Source organism: Indicator indicator, chromosome 7, assembly GCF_027791375.1.
Source record: "Indicator indicator isolate 239-I01 chromosome 7, UM_Iind_1.1, whole genome shotgun sequence".
Classification (NCBI taxonomy): Eukaryota; Metazoa; Chordata; class Aves; order Piciformes; family Indicatoridae; genus Indicator; species Indicator indicator.
In genome coordinates this window covers 21,583,069-21,604,277 of record NC_072016.1, presented here as the reverse complement: position 1 = coordinate 21,604,277, position 21,209 = coordinate 21,583,069, and the positions used below count along the sequence as shown (strand labels likewise).

The 21,209-nt window shown below is 37.3% G+C and overlaps 1 protein-coding gene across 4 annotated transcripts in view; it reads left to right on the top strand.

Annotated features, from left to right (window-relative positions):
* Window positions 1-21,209, top strand: part of KCNMA1 (potassium calcium-activated channel subfamily M alpha 1) — a 413,411-nt gene that overhangs the window by 338,270 nt on the left and 53,932 nt on the right. For all 4 annotated transcript variants that reach the window (XM_054382054.1, XM_054382052.1, XM_054382053.1 and 1 more), the window contains one exon: window positions 13,487-13,580. In XM_054382054.1, the coding sequence (XP_054238029.1) occupies window positions 13,487-13,580 (94 nt within the window). The remainder of the gene's footprint in view (window positions 1-13,486; window positions 13,581-21,209) is intronic.

Below are 21,209 nucleotides of genomic sequence, written 5' to 3'. Positions count from 1 at the left end.
CCTAAAGTAGAAATGAACAAACAAGCAAACAGATTTCTTAGCATTTTGAAGTGTATTTAACTGTAAATGATAAAACCAACATGTAATAACAGCTTTTTAAATACAACAGGTTCTCAGTCTATTTGATTAATTTGGGTATTTGCCCTGTGACTTACAGTACTTTGCATAAGAGAGTTGGTTTAACAACAATTAATATTCCCTGCCTTTATGAAAGCCATACTTCAGGTAACAGTATTGTTAAACTGCAAACAATGTGCTAAAACTCCATCTTCTGGCAATAACATTTCTGTGTGTAAGAGCAGCTGAGAACTACTGTTCTAATGGATACACATAGATTTGTAGAGAGAAAAACAGCACTGGGGCTTGAAGCCCCGTGTAACCAGCAGGTGGTGGTGCTGTCTTAGAAATAAGTGGTGACTAAAAGGCTTCCAAAAACTTCCTTATGTATTGCTTTTGTGAGGAAAGAATTTTATTTAAAAAGCACCCCAAGTTTCTAATATTTCAGATGACTTGTTTTGATTATATAGAGGTGTTCCAAATAGATATATAGAGTGTAACCACTTGTATGTAAAACTAGTGTGTTTGTAGACGTGTTCAGCTTTTTATATTTACATGGTGGTGGTATTATGACCTCACAGGTAACAGTTGTGTGGTGACTTCCATCCAGGAAGGAGTATTACAGAGGAATATTACAGCTGAACCTGAAAGAGTATTGAGAATCACTGTGCCTGAGCCTATTAAAATTTAATAAATGGAAGTTTTTCCCCTATGTGGATGAAAGTTGGGTAAGACCAGCTATAAGGAAGCCAGAGTTAATTGTGAAGATTTCAGTTCTTCACAGATACTTCTAACCTTTTTTTTTTTTTTTTTTTTGTTACAAAGGTAAACAACAGCCAAAAGGGGGAAGAAATTCAATGGTAGAGAAGTTTTAAAAGCTTTTTGAAAAAATAGGATTTATCGGTGGTATATTAACCACGCAGAAAAACAAACAAACACACACAACACCCAAAACCCCCGGACAGTGTATGTCCTCTAGATTGTGTGTTTCAGAATCAAGACAACTCATGAGGAAGCAGAGGAAGAATTAAAGTAATATATCTTAGAAGTCCTCTAGATTTATAAGAAGTTGATGAAAATCTGATCCTTACTCTATAATGCTGTGCTGGTAGGGAAATGAGCATGGGGAGCTAGTGTATCTTCTTCAGGAAATGTGTTAATGAAAATGCTTTAATCACAAATGTATGTTTAAACTTGAGCAGAGTAGATAAAAGATTATTTTAAAGTGTCAGAATATGCAGGTTAGAATGACACTGGAAATGTGTATCTTTAATATATTGAGACAAATTGGCATTTTGAACTGTAAAACAAAGTAATAATTCTAATTAGATTTCTACAGGCTGAGGTATGTTCTCAGGAAGGAAACAGCTACACCAAGACCTAGCTCCAAAGACCAAGTTCTGCTCCAAAGAAGTCAGCATATCACTCTCTCTTTCCTATGGGCTGAATTACTCTCTCTTCCTGAGGAAGAGTACAAGATTTCAAATCCTAAGGAACAGAGCAATCACCAAGGACTCCTGTGCTTACTTTTTCCTTTAATTACTTCTAGGTTTTTTATATTTTCCCACTGAATTGGCACAATGATGAGTTGCCTTTTAAAAATATCTTTTGTCTTCACTGGTTTAGCAGATAGTGAGTATATTCATTCACAAAGAGGAAACTTCCCTTGCTTTCTGGAAACAGGACAGGGTCTGAGCAACTCTTTTTTGACACACAAGGGTAACATTTTGCTGTTGTTCTTCCTTTGTGTTCATACAGCAGAACAGCTTGCCATAATCAAATAGCAAAATTTAAAATTTAACTCTGAGACTATTTACACTTGCAACACCTGATGCGAGATTTTGAGCTTCCTTACTCTCCAAAGTGCACAATCATAAGATAAATATCAGTTCACTTTGATGTTTGTTTGGATATTTTACACCCATGAACACAGCCCATGTTCTGTTTCAAGTTCTGCAATGTAGACACATCTCCCTTTCTTCACTGTTTTCCATACTTTACTTTCATAGGATCATGCAGTTGTTTCCGTTGGAAAAGACTTAAGATTATTGAGTCCAACTGCTGTCTGACTCTACCAAGTCTGGTGCAAAATCACATGCCTTAGTACTGCATCTCTGTGTCTTTTAAACACTTCTAGGAATGGAGATTCAGCCACCTCCCTGGGGAGCATATTCCAGTGTTTGAGAAACCTTTCAGTGAAGAAGTTTCTTTTAACATCCAATCTAAACCTCTCCTGGCACAACTTGAGGCCATTTCCTATCATCCTATCGCTTGTTCCTAGGGAGATGAGAGCAACACCCACCTTGCTACAATCTCAACCACTTTACCCAAATGGTATTCTGTACGAGTGCAAGTCAGTTGGACAATTAAATGGACAGAGGTAAAATAGGCCTCTAATGTGGGGGTGTTTTAACTTTTGTTTTGACACTTCTCAAATAAGAAAATAATTACTTGAATAAACAGTTACAGAGTGAATCATGAAGTGAAGAGGCAATGGAGAATGGAGATTAAAAATCAACAAAACCATATGGGGAATAGTAATGTCTGATTAAGGAAAGATGTCAGTGGACCTATGACAATCTAAATACAATTTAGGATTTGATTAGGAAATATATAAAGCAGCTTTTTTTTCTACTATGCACATTTGTCAGGGGAAAGCGAAGATGGTCCTTACATACAAAGTGTCATAACGCATGTATACTTTGGTATGGAAACAAGAAACCAGGTCTATGAAATCTGAAGCTTTTCTTCTCTAAATTGCCCAAGCCAGCTGTAAAATGTTATGTATAGGAGAAAGGCTTTCTTCCTGCCCCATTTTATCAGCTTGTGCCCTGACACATGAGATATGAGCAACTCCTGATCTGCAGTCCACTGAACTAATTGTGTTTTCTCTGACTTCAGTGGACTTTAGATCAGCCACAGTTTGAACAGCTTTAAACCATTTTGCTTGATGAAGTTATAGCAATAGAGAAGTGATAACAACTGGTATATCTGTAAAGCATCTTTAATAATTATGCTCTTGAATGAAACCAGAGTAGCAAAGGAAAAAAAAAAACAAACCCATAGTTCCACAGTAAGCATAGGGGGTTGCTCCTACCCCTAAAAATAAAGTAGTGTGAAACCATACCCTGGACTTTCTTAATGAAAATATTGTGCTGGATTTATAAACACCTTTGCAGTCAATCTTTTGTTCTATAGACATTTAACTCTAAAAGCTCAGGAGCTTAAGTTTCACAGAGTAATCAGAGCAGCTGTCTGGAATACATAACAGGATCTAGCCTAGCAACATTCTGCATTTTCTGTTGACTATTTTTTTACATCATTCTAGGGAAAAAAAAGGTGAAGAATATATCTGTCACTGAGTTTCAATCCTTTATGCAAGAGGAGAATTAAGACTAAAATTTATGCATTGGATGCCAAGAGGAAAAATAGGAGTAGAGCAATGCTTTTGTAATTCAGTTTTATAAGCCTTTAGCTAAAATGTGCAAGCCGGGGACAAAAAGAGGGGGGGAAAGAAAAGAAAGCAAAAAAGGTGTTTCTTGGGCTGCACTGTTTCAAAGAGCGTATCTCATGTAAGCACCATTCAGTATTTGTAGAATGTTCTGAGATGTGTTCTTGACATTCTTGGATCTTGATGTTTTCTTATCAGCTTCAGATAGAAGATACAGCAAGCAGAAGCCAGTGATCCTCACCTGCTTTTCTAGTGGTACTATTATGTAGAGATACGCAGCACATCTGTTTCTCTTTATATACATGTAATTTTATACATATATATCGTTTTCTCTTTATAATTTCCCTGAGTTTGTAATGCACATAGAAACCAAAACAGCAGTCCTGATTAATTTGAATTACCATTTCAGACACCAAGCAAATACTGCTCTGCACTTTCTAAAATCAAAATTCTTGTATCTCATCAAGAACCATTGCATTGTAATTTCTTGTCAATCATTTTGTTACATCTGTTACCACCAAAAAAAAAACCCAGGTAAATCTGTAAAATAAATAGTTTATTGGTATAAAGTGATTTTTTAAAGGGGATGAATAATATTTTTGTTTCCCAACAAATAACAAATGTTCTGACTAAACCATATCTCAGTACCTTGCTAAGGTCCAACCCCAACTGATTAGGCACATTTTCTTTTCTGAAACTACCTTTGATAAGAAATGCATTACAAACTCATCAGTTTAGCTTCCTGTTAACAAAGAGACAGCAGCCGTCTGGATTATTCTAGATCCGCAGTGAAACTGCCACACTATGTATGCTCAAACTAAAGCTGTGCAAGTTTGACAAGGGGCAGATGAATCCAGGAGTTATTGTGCAGGGGTTTAAGTCTATGCGGCAGCTGACGGTTGAAATAATCATCTATACATCGCTCTGAGCTAGCTGGGGAAAGGTTGAAGCTGTATATTTTCAACATATCTAGCCTAATGGTTAATCTGTTGTCTTGTACAGGGGCTGCTGGGTGGAATCAAAGCAATAGCTGACAGTTTGGAGGAATTGCTGTGGGTATTTTCAGTTGCCTTATTCACAGAGTGGTAGGTAGCAAAGTCTAAACAGGCTTGCCTTTGAAAGAGGTACTGCCACTCCCATCAAAAGAACTCTGGTAGCCAAAAACTCAATTAACGTATTGATTATTTCCATTTAATAATACAGACCTGCAGCTTGTCTTTACCTCCCCCCCCTCCCCCAAAAGCTGAGCTATATGGAAGACATGCCAGATTGCAGAATGGTGATTGCTCCTTTGGAGGTCAGCTAGGAAGATGCTTAGGAGAAAGAGAAGAGTGAAGTTGGAGGGAGAAATAAAATCTTTTTTCAAACCAAGATCATTTCACCGTTGAAAACGCTCTCGATACGGCTAGTGCTGGATCTGGCATATCTGCACAGTGACATGGCATTACTCACTACAGAGATTAAGGGGTGCAGTATGAATTAGACTGAAACAAAAATGAAGTATCTGCAAGTGACAGCTCTGGCTGATGGCTGACTATGAAGGAAAACACTGTGCTAGTGTCTGGCGAAAAACGGTGCTGAAAGCCTGGCAGCTGATAGAGATGGGGGAGGAATGGAGCAGTGGGTATCAGTGGTGGTTGTTTAGAATGTCTGGTTTGGGTCAGGATATTTTTTCTCCTTTAGAACACATTTTCATCTTCCCTTCCAGGCAAATCATGCTGAAGCCAGTTTCAGCCATTTTGTTGAAAGCACTGTACTGGTATTCTGCCTTGTTACATTTAAATTAAAGCTCAGCCCTGTTTTAAGTTATGGCAAGTGTACACTCACAAAGAATAAACAGAGATTGCCGTAGGCATTAAATTAACTGTATTGGTTGTTTTAAAAATGTTCAGGGAGTCGCAGAGTGCATTTCAAATTATCTTCATTATAATAAATAAAATGTATAGAAATAGAAACAGGCATGATACCCTAATGCAGTCTGTAGGCAAGTGTATAGCCATTGAGCTTGAAAGGGAGTTCTGCAGGGTGGGAAAAAGAATAGGAATGCATGCAGATTCAAAGCAGAAATCATATTTATATCTCACATTAAGTGAAAACATTATTTTATATCTGTCTCGATACTGATAACTTTCTTGGGCAAGTTCTGTACAGCATTTACCAAAAGTGTAGTGTTCACCCAGGGTACAATTAAGCAATGCTGCAGAAAAAAAAAGGGAATTTCTTACTCTTACTCTCTCCTTTATTGTATACCATTCTCAAAAAGCTATTTAAAATTTGCTCTCAAAATGACCAGTAAGTGTCTCTATTCTTAGTTAACAGTAATAATGCCTTATGACTACATGACAAGTGTCCTGAAGAGTTCTAATGAAATTTGGCACAATAAACAATGCAGGCAGCACACTTGTCCTGTGACCATTTGCATTGAAAATGAAGGCGTATATCATATTAGATGAAGAAAAACTAATGTAACTATGATTAGAAAATTATTTTCTTTTAGTAGACTCACTGGTGCTAAACTCATCACTTACTTGGAAGAGAACTCTTGTGGATTTAGAGGCTATGGTTTAACATTGCACAGTGGTACAACAAATTACCCGAGTCCAGACAGTTTGGTTGCCAAACCTAGTGAGGCAGTGACAGTATGTAAGGATATATTAGTTCCATATGATTAACAGCAATCTTTGTTTCCCAAATATATTTTCTTTGGAAATCAACCCACATAGTGCTGCAAGCACCCAATCAGATTTTTAAGAAATTATAAGAAAAAGAAACTGCCTTTGCTGAACAACAGGATGCCATAGAAGCATAAATGTTTTGGTTTCTGCATATTATAGTACATATCTGCAGAAGTAATTTTGTTGGCCTGTATTTTTCACCTAGTTGTACAATACTGCTTAATCTGAGAGCACAGCAATGTCATGTGTTCAAAATTGCACCTGTGTGCTTGTACGTATAGCTCCATATATGTCCTGACATGCTTGTGGCACAGTGTGCATGTACAACTTGGCAGGCTATTTACACTGAAAAAACCCCAGTTCTACTCTTCCAGGGCAAAAAATACATTATTGCACTAGAGGAATAGAGAAAGAGATAATTATCTCTACCAAAGTTAGGTTATTCAGATATTATACTGTGGTCATTGCTTTTCAAGATGTAGAAAAAAGACATGAGCCATAAGCTGTTAGAGCTAGAAAGAAATCTGTCCTATGAACAAGGTATTTCATAGTCATTCACTGTGGGGCTTCTTCCATTTTCATCAGAAGCTGGTGAGCCCTTGTCAGAGACAGGAGGTTAGAGTTCATGGGATCAAACTGGTAGTTAGAACTTTAAAATATGGAATAATTTGACCCAAAAATGGCAACGCTGTTATCCACATGGTTTAATGTTTTGCTTTCCAGTGGCAGTTCCTATCCACACTGTTGGAAATAAGGGGAAGTAGGATTTGTATTAAGCAGATCAGTCTGCCTTAATCCTGAACAGGATCATGTGACGCTATTAAATATGATGCCAAGCTCAAGCTAATAAGCCATAACAAAAGACAAGGTACTTTAGTTCTGGTTCATGCTATGCCACTGCAAGCACAAAATCTTGGGAAAGCTTGCTTATGTCTGCATTGAATGTGCCATAAGACATACACTGTTATGGAAGTTTAGTGCTTAATAGTCAGGTCTTGTATCTGAAACCATCTCCAGAAGAGACCGTAAAAAAGATTTTGATGTTTCTTAACCCACTTGGAGGGTGAATAAACATTTTTCATAGATTTTGGTCTTCTACCATTGCATGTGAAGATACTTTGATGCAGATGTGGATTTATAAAGATTATTTCCAATATCACTGTCTGTAGTTCTGTCTGTATTTTAAAAATGGAGCTGAATCAAACTGCATTTCAAAGTGTTTAAATACATGCTTGACTGGTGACTTGTGTAGGGATATAGGTTTCTGCAGATGTATTTTATCACCTGGAAATTGTTTCAGTGGAAGAATATAAAAGATAGAAGTATAAGATTTTACCCCAGTAACTCTGAGGTAAGATTGGTAATTTTTGAGTATCTGATACGATACACAACTTTTTTTTTTTGTGGCAGTTTTGCTAATCAAAGATACATGCCATCTTCCAGTGATTTAAAATCAATGTGAACTCTCACGAATGTGTATTATCAACATTACACTTTAGATGTTGCTACTATTAGCAAAGAGCAGAATAACATTGTGAGTTAGACTCTGGTTCTGTTCTCACTGATTCATTATGCACCTCAGTCGTAGTAGTAGCAAGGCATCAGTTTAGTTGAGCCTGTCTAAGAAGTGCATTCAAATTACTTGTGTAATTCAAGTATTATCTTTTTTTTTTTTTTTGATGAGAGAAACAGATTTTATGCTTAAACACAAATGGCAAACCTGGATGCTATTTATCTATCTTCCCAGTTACCAGATGGTGTTTCTATCTGATGGTAAACTATACCAAGATGCCAAAAAATATGCCAGTTTCTTCAAATAATTGGGAGCTACTGTCCACTTGAAGTTCTACATGAAAACTTTAAGGCCATTGAAATATATGGAAATAATTCTACCCTGCCTAACTTCCTCACCTCATAATGTGCAACAGGGCATAAGATCTCAGTAGCTCAGTAATATACTTTATTTTCTACAATATAGTCAATAATCTTCTGATTATTACTGCATATTTTTACCAGCAAAACCTTTTATTGTTATTTACAGAGGATGACATGTGTTAGAGATATTAGTATGGCCTTTTTTTTGTTGTTTAATTTGCTTTGATATATTGGATATGAAAGACTAAGAGCCACTTTTTTCTAGCTAAATCCATATTTAGGAGATATAAATTTATTAGCTTTTTTTTCTGAGGTGCTGTGTATGACCTCTGGAATGTACAGTATTAGGCTCTTCTGAATACCCAACAACTTTTATGTAGGCTTCTAAACGTCAGTTTAATTCCATAAGTATGTTTGCACAATTTGGAAGTGTTGACCTGACTTTTTTTCTACGGTTCCTTATTTATTTTAATAGCTGCAGAGTGCTCTACTTCCCCTGTCATTTTCAGTAGATTCAAAAGAATAAACATCTTCCACAGCTAGTAAATCTCAAAACCTTTATCAACATGTGGGAAATAAGCATTGCCTCAGATGCACTTACCCTAGGATGGGATTATAGCTTAAAGATGATAATATTATGGAATAATCCTTTTATAAGTATTCTTTTATAAAAAGCCATTAAAAAATCATAAGAAAGCTGCAGGTATAAACCTTTATTTCATCTGTAAAAACCTATACTTTAAGCTTTAAAGTCTGTGATTCCACATAATATCAAAATGGATTCATGCCTGTGGTTGGAAATAATTTTTAATAGTAAGACATTAATTTAAATTTTTTCTTATTATTTAGAAGTAAAGAATGCAGCTAGATCAAGTTACCCAAAATGTTCAGATCAATTCAAGAATGCAACTACTAATGCACTGGTTGGTGCCAAGTCCACTGAAGGAATCCCGGAACCTGTTCCACTTGTTAATAACCGTAAAGGGAGCCTCTTCCTACCCAACAACCCCTCGCTGCTGCAACTTAACTCACAGAGTTCTGTTGAACAAGGAAAATCTACATACTGTAGATTGCAAAGGGCACTCAGCTTGCCTGTAAAATACCACCAGCACTCCCAAAAGCCTGGGTTGAACCAAGATCTCCGTAGGTAGCCCAGTAGTTGTATGCATAAAGCAATATAGATTGGTTTGTGCATGGTTTTGCAGTCTGTTTTCAATGTGACTATGACATTACTAATGCTCTGTTAAGTGCTTACAGATGTGGGTTTCTCCAGATGTGGTGATTAATAAGTTAATTGAGATAGCTAGTCAACTAATGTTTCTGGGTGGTTTGTGCTTTACCTTCACATGGCTTATTTGCTCTGAAGGATTTACGTGCTAGGCAGAAAGAGTTTGCCAGGTATTCCAGCTTCTGTGATATTCAGTAACATAAATGTTATTTCCAATTTCTGGTCTACAAAGCAGTGTCTGTAAACTGTTCTGCTGGTGACATGGGAGAGGCAGTGAAGGAGACAGATTTATTTAAAAATAAAGAAAAAAATTATGAACTTGTCCACTGTCTCTGAAAGACATTCCCTTTATTTTGCTTAAAAAACGAAATGAGGATAAAAGTCAAGTAATATGTTGTTACAGATGTTCAGCTCCACATTAAGGCTGTAAAAATTACCAGCACATCTTAAATCAATTCATGGAACATAGTCTGGAGGTTATGTCATTGAAATAATGAATTCTCTTTACTCAAGAATAAGCAAACATGTTAAAACATCGATGTAACTTTAAATTAAACTCCAGCATAAACTGGAGCATCTGAAGCCTCATTAGACTCGCCTGACATTTTTCTAGCACAGAGTTTTCCTGAACTGCAAAACTATTAGATTCTCTGCCTATTAGACAAGTGAGCACTGGGTTGTTACAGCAGTAAGTTAAGTGTTATACTTAGGGATCTGCAAACAAGGTCTTGAATTTTATTATAACTCAGAGGCTGGATTAAGTTCAATTCTGTAAAATTCTGTGTCTGTTTCTTGAACTTATCTTCATTTTTTATGAAAGCTGGTAAAGAAAGTCTGCATAATATAATGAGACTATATTTTAATACAAAACCTGTAGCATAAAGACATAAAAAAATACTAAAAATGGTGACTCATTAACAGAAGCACTAGGTCAGACATACAGCTTCAGTGTTGAGTTGTCATGTATCACAGCCCATTATTCAAATACAGTTGTCTTTCATAAGAAAAAGCAAATTTAAGACTCCTTTTTAAATTAATGCAGGCACAGTAACCATGAAACTAAAAGGATACTTTATAGCTTTACTAAAAATTTTGCTAGATCTATTTCTTTGAATATGCAGGAAATTGATAAGAATATCTGAAGGACAAGAATTAAATATGGTTTATATCCTACTTACTATGAAGAAGCCACTTGTGATTTATTATTGCAACAAGTTTTGGGAACAAAGCCATAAGTAATGGTGTCCGTTATATACCATTCACATATTTCAGCTTCATGAATTCCCTTCTCCCATTCTTAGGGAGCCATGTTTCTTAGTTGCAGGTGCCCTGTAAAATCTGACCACAGATCTCATTGTAAAACAAAATCTCCTTTGGATGTGATATAATTAAGATAGATCACCTTTTATTGCTGCAGTGATAATAAATGGCCTCCTTGCTTAAGCAAAGCAGCATTGCGTTAGTACCAAATTGAGACCTGTAGAAGGCTTTGTTCTAACAGATGTTAACGAATGAGTCACATTAACCTTAGACTTTCCAGGCATAGTTTGAATATGACAAGCACATGTCTCATTTATTGTTAATATAGTATCAAAAATAGGTACAAACTGTTAGGAATCTAGTTCTAGAAATTATTATTCTGGTTGATTACTAGTAAGGATCTAGTTCTAGAAATCATGATTCTGGGTGATTACTAGTAAGGCTTTGAGTTTTCAGTTGGCCAGCAGTGTAGCACTACCTGGTAGCACTGGAGAGCAAAATGTTGGACCATACAGTACAAAAGGTCCTTATCACATGTGCTAACTTTTAGTAGTTAGAAGGATCAGACAGGAATCTTAGATAGCTGAAAACTTGGAAAAGTACCATATTTTAGTAGTGTTTGCTATTGTTCACAGAAATATTTCTGGCTATAATGTGATCTACAGTTGACTCTGTTAATGTAAGATTTTGCAGGTGGTCCTGGTGGCTATGTATCTCCCTTAAACTGTGAAAATAGCATTAACAATACACTTATGGTGCAGCACTGAATCTCTTGACAAACATTCTATAAGCCCATGTTAGCAGAATAATCGAGTGAAATTTAGAGTTATTACTACCAAGAAAGCAAAACATATCAGTTGTGGCCGGTTTCTGGAAGTCAGATTTTTGCATGCTTCTTGTTCCTTTGATCTTTGAAGTGGTGGATTCACAGATTGGAACTGAGTATTTATATCCTGTAAAGAACAAGAGAGCACACTGTATATCTTGAGAGCAGCCTATTGTTTGTGTGGAATAGTATGCAAATAACATTTTTGATAGACAAGTTTAAAATAAGACTAGGCCATTTCCAAGAAAGTGATTTGCAGAGGGTGTTCTGCATCTTATTAGAACGAAATAGTAAGATTTTACTAACAAAATAATTCTGTGCATATTCACTTCATGTTAGAAACAGCTAAATACTGAAGTGATCTGGTTTAATCCAAACATACTGTTAAAGAAACAAAAATTCAATTTGTGTGTTTTTGAGAATTTTCTATGGTCTTATTTGTCACAGCTGAACAAGGAATGGTGCTTGACTAATCATCAAGAAGCATTTCCACCATAGGACTCAGACTTGGAAAAAAAGAAAAGTCGAATGAGAATGAAGTGGCTTTGTCTTTGGGGTTGCTGCCCGAGAAGGAAAGAAATTAAGTGAATCATTATTAGACAGTCATTGCTCTGATCTAAGAATTACCACGTTTTGGGGTATCTATTCTGGAATTAGATTTTTTTTTCCCCCCCCCCCAATTCTTCTTTTTGTTTTGATTCCATTGATGTGTTACGTGATACCAGGTTGTTTTACAAGACACCACATCTGTCTTTTCAGAGTCCACTCCTTCAGTCTTGACCAAGGCAAAATGAAGTTGCATAGCAGACTTGGGCAAGCAGGCAGACATGACAGGCTAGATTCTAGTCTGTAATAAAACAGTGTCAGAAGAGGGTTATAGAAGGATATTACTTCTTTTCTTCCCAGATGAGACTATGTCAGATGAAATATATCCAGGTTTTGTTGCTGTTCTTATGTAGCTCATTGCAATTAGATTTTTTTTCCAGCTTCTGCTTGTGCACTCCTAATGTGTATTAAGCTCTTTTTAATATAGCTACTACTACTGCTACTAATCTCTTTCCTTTTAGTCTTAAAGTAACAGCTTCCTAGGCATCAGTTATCTTCTAGTTAATTTTTCAGATAACAACAGGATGGGAAAAAAACTTTATTTTTCCTTCTTTATATTAGAATAATTCAGCATTAGTGTGAATTTGTAAAAGCAAGCATAGGATAATTCCCTTTGATAGCCCATGTAAACTTTATGCACAGATTATCAAGTGCTGTAACAATCTTGAAACAGTAAAGATGATGGTTAATTCTTACAGATGAGTTATTAGGAATCTGCCTTTGTTTAAGCAGTACATATTGTGACATAGGTTATCCACTAGTAGTTTGTGATTGGCAAAACCATAAATGATTTTACCTCTGGAAATTGATCTGTCATTGAAAATGCAACTCATCCTCGTTAAAAGATTACATAACACACGCATCCTCTGTTATACAGGTATTGTCTTCCCACTTCCATTTAACCTCATTCTGTTCACTCCTGTTAAAACTCCCTTTTGTGAGAAGGGTAGAAGGATGAGGTCTGACTTGTGCTGGAGATCTGTGCACAATGGCAGGCTGCATTCACATTCCCAACTAACTGAATCATTGAACATCAAGGCATTGAATATTTTACATCTCTTCATGAAGACTCTGTTGTTTGGCATGTGAGGAGCAAGAACCAACTGGTGTCTAGTTCATTAGCAAAAGCAGGCTGGCAGCTGCTATGTTGGTATTGCAAATAGTACTTTATCTTTCTGGGAATATAGCAAAGCACTAATTCTACTTTTCTGTAGCACAGATTAACTGAAAATAACTCTAAGAATAACCCAAATGCAGTTCCCTCTCCTTTGTTTTTGAAGTATGAACCCAATTTGAACGCCTGTGTTCAAAGCCCGGTATTCTTCCCTGCTTCTTCAAACCAATCTCTTCAACTAACATGTATTTGATTTTTATTACTGTTGGGCCTATGTTAGCAATGAAGTATCAGTGCGTGAATGGACATAGAGTGTGTGTTCTTTGGTACTTCACTTGTATTTCATATTGCACTTAGGGCAGTACTTAATCTCATGAGTTCCTTGTATTTCCAGTTGAAGATGAGCAGCCATCGACACTATCACCCAAAAAAAAGCAGCGAAATGGAGGCATGCGAAATTCACCCAACTCCTCACCCAAACTGATGAGGTAAGACTGTAAGAAACTCATATCTTCATCTCCTTTCTTCTTTCCTTCCTCTTCTCCTCCCCCTACATCAAAAATAAGGGGAGGGGGTGGAAAAAAGATTGTTAGATGGTTTCTGAAAGGCTGAAGTATTTATTCTGTCAGCTTGTCAGCAGTTAATGATAGAGCTGAAAAAAATTCTGTCATGAAAAACAGTTTGAAAAGCTGTTTGAAAAATACATAGGCTTTAAAGTCTTAGCTGTCACCCTGTCCTGTCCGTGTGTAGTTCTTAAACAGCAGTGGCACTAATGATAGCACTAACCAATCAGGGGAACTCATGTGGTTAGTTTGCCTCAGGCAATTCTCTTTTTGTTGGATTCCCTCTGAGTACTGTTTTCTGTACTTAAGGCCATATGTGAGATGTATCATCACAATCAAAAATGAACCTGAATATTACCTTCCTTTTATCCTGTCGATTGAAATCAAATTTCTGTTAATTGATTTAGACTGATAAAAAAGTCTAATAATCTATGTACTTGCCAAAGCAAAGTTCAAAACTAATGCAGTTTTACTCAGGCTAAAAGCACATTAATTATGAAATACAGGGATTTTAAAAAGGGAAGTGTATACTCTAAAAGTGGATGATGAAAATATCATGTGATATTTTCCCCCTGTTGCCTTTGTGTAGTTATGTAGTTTCCTTCCATAGGACAAATTACCTGTAAGATTTGTTAAAACTGTATCAAGAAATTGGAATCTATTGCAATAATATGGCGTTTGCATTCTGTCTCACTGTGCTTTACCTTTTGCTTGTTGAAGTGAGACAGAGCATGGTCAGATAGTAGACATGGAGTTTTCTACAAGGAGGCTGTTCCTGCTCTGGTTTTGCAAATTGAAAGTTAGCAGGCTAGAGGCTTGGTCCATAATTGTATCCTGAACCGAATACCACAGCAGAGATTTTCCAGTGCAGCTATATGTTTGCACAGAAAAATGTAACCTTATTTACATATGTAAACAGAAACCTTTGTGCAGTTTGGGGTGTGAGTGTGTGTTCTGCATTCACAGAGGTTAACTGAAAAAAAAAAAAAAAGAATATATAGTTCCTTCCATATATAAAATTGCTTATGACTTTGGTTTGTTGTTGACAATGATTTTGTTCCTTTTTGATTATTCTGGATACAGCTAGTTAATATTTCTGTCTGTATTTCAGTAAATAGACTGAAATTTTCTTCGACCAGTTAGAGAAGCATCCATATTTGTTTACTGTTACCACAATGTAGGGCATGTTCAAGGACGTAACTTCTACAACTTCATCTTCATCTCTGTTTAGACTACAGAACCAGAAGACAGAGTGATTCACACAGGAAAATGCAGCCAGCTGTGGATTTTTTTCTTATTGACCATCTATTTCTGTTAAATGTATCATTAAAAGTTCTCTGCCTTCCTGTTAGCTCAGTTTTGCCCATATGACACTGATTTACATGCTTGTTTACAGTTCATGAGGAAGAATAATTCAAACATTCTGGCAAGCTTCTCATTTTTATGGTGCCAGTTGTCATTCTAGCATTCTTTTCATTTTACTTACCTTTGGACAGTCTTATCTGCTGCTAATAGTTTTAACCACTTACTGTTTTAAACATGTGGCAGTTTCCCCCCCATAACCAAGTCTTAATTTTGGGGAAGTGGAAATAAAAAGAAAGGGAGGGAGAGAGAGAAAGAGCTGAAACATTGGGAGCTGAACACACTGTCCCTGTTTGCTATGTAAAGTATGCCTCATTTCTTTGATCTTGAGTAATAATAATTCTGGGGAGTTATACTGTTTTCATATGCTTCAAAGCAGTGTCAAAGTTTTGCTGCTTAAGGGTACTTCTTTATTCTATTGGCTCTTGGGTACTGAGATGACAGGTCCTCTGTACTAGGTGCAGGCTTTTTCAAGTCATAGCCTTCAGCAAAACATCAAATTACCAAATACAGGGTAACATACTTCTACACAAATGCCTTTCCTGTAGATATATTATACCATATATATTAAATACTTTAGTGTTACACGGTACATTTTATGTGCAATAGAAAGTGATGGTTTGAGGTAGCCTTAGGGGTACTTTTTTTCCACAAGCAGAAAAAGCTAGTGTATACTGTATCAAGTATGGTTTTTACAGGACTTTCTGCCCGAAGGCCTTTGTAAATAAGTAATGATCAACAGATTGGCTGTGGGTTTTTGAAAAGCATGCCTGTGTCAGTTTGCATGATGGGGGAAGATTTTCAAAGTAGAGCCTGCTTTCATTGCCTGCTGAAGAGGGACTGAGGGAGAGTAGTCATCCTGAGCCTGAGCTGTCTGCTCAGTTGCACATCAGAATTGCTAAACACAGGTCGAGCAGCGACTGGAGAACTTGCCAGGCTTCCAAATCCAGACATTGTTTTCTTCCTCTTCACCCTTGCTGCTAAATTTATTCACCAGCTCTGTGTTGGCACTCTCAGCCCCTCCCCAGACCAAACTGTCTCTTTGTCTTTCCCTTTATCTGCACTGACTAAACTTTGGTTCAGGGTGCTAAATAAGACAAAGTGGATTGAATTAGAAAAGAGCTCTGTTAAGCTTTGTGTGTAATGGCCAAATGTTTTTTTCCTTTCTGATAAACAAAGGTGGGTTGTATTATCTGCTATTTTGTATCCTTGTAAATTACCTGAAGTGACAGGTACTTGCTTTCCTGCCCAGAAATCTTTAGTGTATGTCAGCTAAAAGTGCACAAGAGGTAAATCAGCTAAAGCACTGTCATGTCTGTAGCTGATATTTATCTTTGCAATATTTTTCCTAAATTTACTTTAAAAGCTTCTTTTCAAAGCCATCTTCACCCTTGTCTCTCCCACAGAAACAGCAGGCTACATTACAGACTTTTGCTGCTAAGGTCCTGGATCTAGAGAGGACGTGGAGAACAAAAAGTCTGGAACATGTAAAGGAGGAATACGTGAAAAGTTAATTTGTAAATTGTAATCAGAGCTGTGACTTTAGAGTCACTTTCTGAGCAGTTCTATAGTTGAGATAGTGTTGAAAATGCTCTGTGGATTTTAGGTTTCCATGATGGTAGGGGCAAATCAAGGAAGACGTTATCAAGCCATGAGGTAAAACTTTATGACTAGAATAGAACATGAAAACAGAAGCTATAGCTGTTCAGAAAGTGGGAATTTCTGAGGTTTATTCACACATAAGTAGAAAGCTTATTTTTAAGCTTTTATTTATAATCTTATATATAAGATTACCAAATATCATCCAGATGCATAGAGAGAAGGCATCTTTTCAATGTAATCTTTTGATGCTATTGTCCCTAAATGCCAATAAATTACTCTCTGAATAAATAGATGGTAGGCATACAAATGTTCTTTGTATGTAAATGATCTAGATTCACATTTATAAAGTCACTGTTCTAACTGAATCCTGCTTCACATCAAATGACATAAGCAGAATCCCACTGATGCAACAAGGAAGAATCTAATCAATCAGAAATTAAACCTTCCAGTTCCAACTATAGCTACAGATGCAAATTAACTACAAAAATGTTTTCTGCATTGTCATGGTTATTTCCATCTAGTTTACATCAACAGAAGTCTGTCCCATTAAAACCACAAGGGCGTGGGTATTATTTAAAAATTATTGACACTCCTACAGGAAATAATGGATCCTTCTGTGGAGATGTGAACACAAGGGCATGTCTTACAACGAGAAGTAACATTTAAATAGTAAGTGGAAAGAAAAGGAAGGAAAGCTGTGAGTAGCAGTAATTACGTATCAGGTCTCCCTCTTCATGAAGTGGAGAAGAAAACTAGAACCATTTGGCGCCTCCAGTGTCATGCAGTGATATCAGACCAGTCATTCATCATCTCAGTCACAGGTTTTGATGTATGTTATTGATGAACAGTCATGTTAAAAATAAGGTGGCTATGCTGCCTGAACATCAAATAGCAAAGCTAGCTTAAAAAAAAAAAAATGTCATTTTGGATTCCAGGATGACCAGTAAAAATGTGAAAAGCCCTGGATATGAATCAAAAAAGCCACTTAAAAGGATTGTTGCTGGGGCTCAAGTCTGCACTTACTGCTCTAGTAGCTGCTACTGCATGAGTGGAATACACTGACTTGAAGGAAATGTCAGCCCAGCTGAGTCAAACTACCTCTTAATGCAAGAACAAATAGCATATGACAAGGCCCAAGGGGCCTGAAGAGCAAACAAATAGTTTGTCCCTGTCCACTCTGAATGTAGTGGTGTAGTTGACATAGGCCTCTAGACAAGTAGCATACTCAGCAAAGGGTCATTATCATTAGTGTCCCTGATCACATAAGAATCAGAGGCATCAGAGGATGCTGGGTTTTCAGTGCGTTGCCAAGGAGAATTTTGTAAGCCTGAGGATTTTCCTTGATCAAGGATCTAAAATAATTCTTGACCAAATGATAAAACTATCTCAGAGCCTGTCAAGACCCAGCAAAGTGACGTGGGGAAAAGTGAGCTTTTTGGCACGTGTTTCCAAAAAAGTAATGAGATTGTCTTTCTGAAGTTGAGGGGAAAACATCCTGTCTGTTTTTCCGGAAGTTGTATATGAACAATGACTGTGCATGTTTATCTCCTCATCTGCTCACCCAGCTACATACACTCAAGCGTGCACTCTGCTTGTCCTACTTGCCCCCACCACTTAACTGTGGATGTATTTTTTCACAAATGATTTTTTTTTTCAGGTACATCCCCCTATCCCTCAAATTTTGCAAGCTCTGCAGCTTGGGTAGATATAAATAGGAAATACTAAAACCAGAAAATACATTGGCTGCATACCTTGTCTATCCCTTACTGAATTGCTTGTATAAAAGTCTAGAAGTTAACTATTTTGTTACTTTAATGTTTGAGAGGATTCATACTTGATAAGCATATTCTGAGTATGTCCTGACTTTCATAAGCAAGATTCTTACAGTAAAGAGCTCTGTATCAGTGTCCTTAGTACTCTTGATAAATGAACATGAACTCTTCAGTAAGGCTTTCTGATAAAAACAACTTCAGCAACATCTGAGGAGGGCAAGAGGGAAGGAAGGGGAATTTTTAGCCTTCTTAGCACTGTAATTCAGCCCACAAGCTAGCACAGGGCACTAGGTACCAACCAATATATTAAGGTATTTTTTGCGGGTTTTTTTTGTAGTTTTAGGGGAAAAGTCAGACAGTGTGGGCCAATATTAGGATAGCTTCTGTATATGACAATGAAAATAATTAACTGGGAACTGCATGTTTTCTCTCACTTGTTGCACTGCATTTTCATTTCTAAAATCCAGTGCATCTGCGCACTGAATCTTTACAAATTTCATTGGTGATTAACCTGTGAAAGGAAAGATGAGTAAGAGAGTGTCATTAGTGTAACACATTTAGGCAACAAATTCTTGTTACAACTTAATGCCATCCACACAGACTGCAGAGGGTCACAGGGAATGGCTAATGGTAGCCGACAAATGTTGGGTGTATTAGTCACAAAACATTTGCTGGATTCCATCAGAATGTCGTGACAACCTTCACAGCTAGTCCCAGTGAGCTTCTGGAGTCAGTGGAGTTTGCCTGTGACAAGCCGTCACTCTATCTTGGTTGAGCTTTATAGCACCAGTCAAAGCAGTCAAAGAAGATTGAAGTGACAGAGGCCCACTGAGTAAATAGTGAAACATGCAGCACATCATGAAATATTCAACCAGGGTGTAAAAGCTCTAAATGCTTTTTCAATTATTAGCACCTGCACTGGCTGCATACATCTAACACTAACGGCATGTTAATTGCCACAATTTGTTAGGGTAGTTGTAGGAGAAATTTCAAAGGCATGAGACATTCTCTAGCATGCCTTCGATTTCTATCTTACCTTCAGCAAACCCACTCCTTCCTCCTAAAATTAAGTATGTGTGTGCAGGTACTCACAAAGACACATCCAAAGACTTGAAGTTCCTCGTCTACACACAAGGCAAGTTTGAGGACTCTGAGTCTTGAGCAGGAAATCACTAAACATCTTTTTGTTGGCAAAAATCTACCTGAGAAAGACATAATTACAGACTTAAGCATGGGTTAAAGATGAGTGATGGTGTTTCCAGGGATATTGCAGTTGATTTTATATAAAGATAATTTTATGGGAGGGCAGAATATTGTTTTCAAAAACAGTATTATTTTCAAACAACACCAGGGTCCTCATTGGTCATACACAGTATTCTTATTCCCAGTGCTCAACGTATGGAGTAGTTCCACTGCAGATAATGAGGGTATATTGCTCTAATTCTCAATTACATATGATAATAGCAAGAAGGTTAAGACAAAAGTGACAGAATACAAGGGTACACTAAACAATAGTCTATGAGGCAGACATTTGGCCCTAGATGGTCTTTTCATGAGGAGAGGCTGAGGGAGCTGGGACTGTTTAGCCTGGAGAAGAGGAGGCTCAGGGGTGACCTCATTGCTGTCTACAACTACCTGAAGGGAGGTTGTAGCCAGAAGGGGTTTGGTCTCTTCTCCCAGGCAACCAGCACCAGAACAAGAGGACACAGTCTCAAGCTGCGCCAGGGGAGGTTTAGGCTGGAGGTGAGGAGAAAGTTCTTCACAGAGAGAGTGGTTGGCCATTGGAATGTGCTGCCCAGGGAGGTGGTGGAGTCACCATCCCTGGAGGTGTTCAAGAGGGGATTGGACGTGGCACTTGGTGCCATGGTTTAGATAGTCATGAGGTTTAGGGTGACAGGTTGGACTCGATGATCTTTGAGGTCTCTTCCAGCCTTCTTGATTCTATGATTCTATGATCCATCTCCAATCATTACTCAAAAGGTCCAGATTTGAAAACTCCAAGTAAATAAATTTGAAGTAGTTAAAAATGTGTGCTGGGAAAGCAGTGCTCTTTAAAATGTAATGTTGATTTCCTTGCAATAGGTTTGCTGGAAGTGGGATTTGTGGTTTTGCTTTAGGCTGTTGTCTTCCAGGCATGCTTTTTGGGGTTGCAGCAGTAGCATGGCATTTAGTGTCGTTTTCAAGTCTAATTGATCATAAGTGGCATTATATGCACTTCAAAACCTTGAAAAGATGGTATTTTGCTCTTCATTTTAAGTCATGCGTATGTAATATCTGCCATAAGAACCAGAGAAGCTGTTTTTAAACTGGGGTTATGGATGAGGTAAATTTAACTTTTGCTTCTTTTCTCCCACACGACTTTTCCTAGCTGCAGTGACCAAATGCTTTGGTAATCTCAAGCCATAAGAGCCAGGATCTCGATTAAAACAAACACTATGGATTTTAATTGATTGAAGGTGGTTTTCTTCCTATAATTTGAATTTTCAAGCAGATGACTTTTCAGCCCTGGAGAACATCATAGCTGCAGCATTTCTACAGGAACCTGCTAATGTGACTCAAGCAGGGCATGACAGGGCCATCTTCAAGGGTGAAGAGGGCAGAGAGGCTTGAGAAACATTCAGTCCATGATTTAGCTCTAAGGGCAAGCACTGTAGTGCTTTGTGTAATATAAATTTTAATGGGAAGAGGGTGTCCAAACCCCTTAGGCAGATTTGACAGCCTTGGCCTCTGTGTGTCTGTCTTAATTATTTTTTAGTATTTGCAAACTGGGATTAGATCATCAGTTTAACTAGAGCATATATGTCCAAAGGAGTAATAC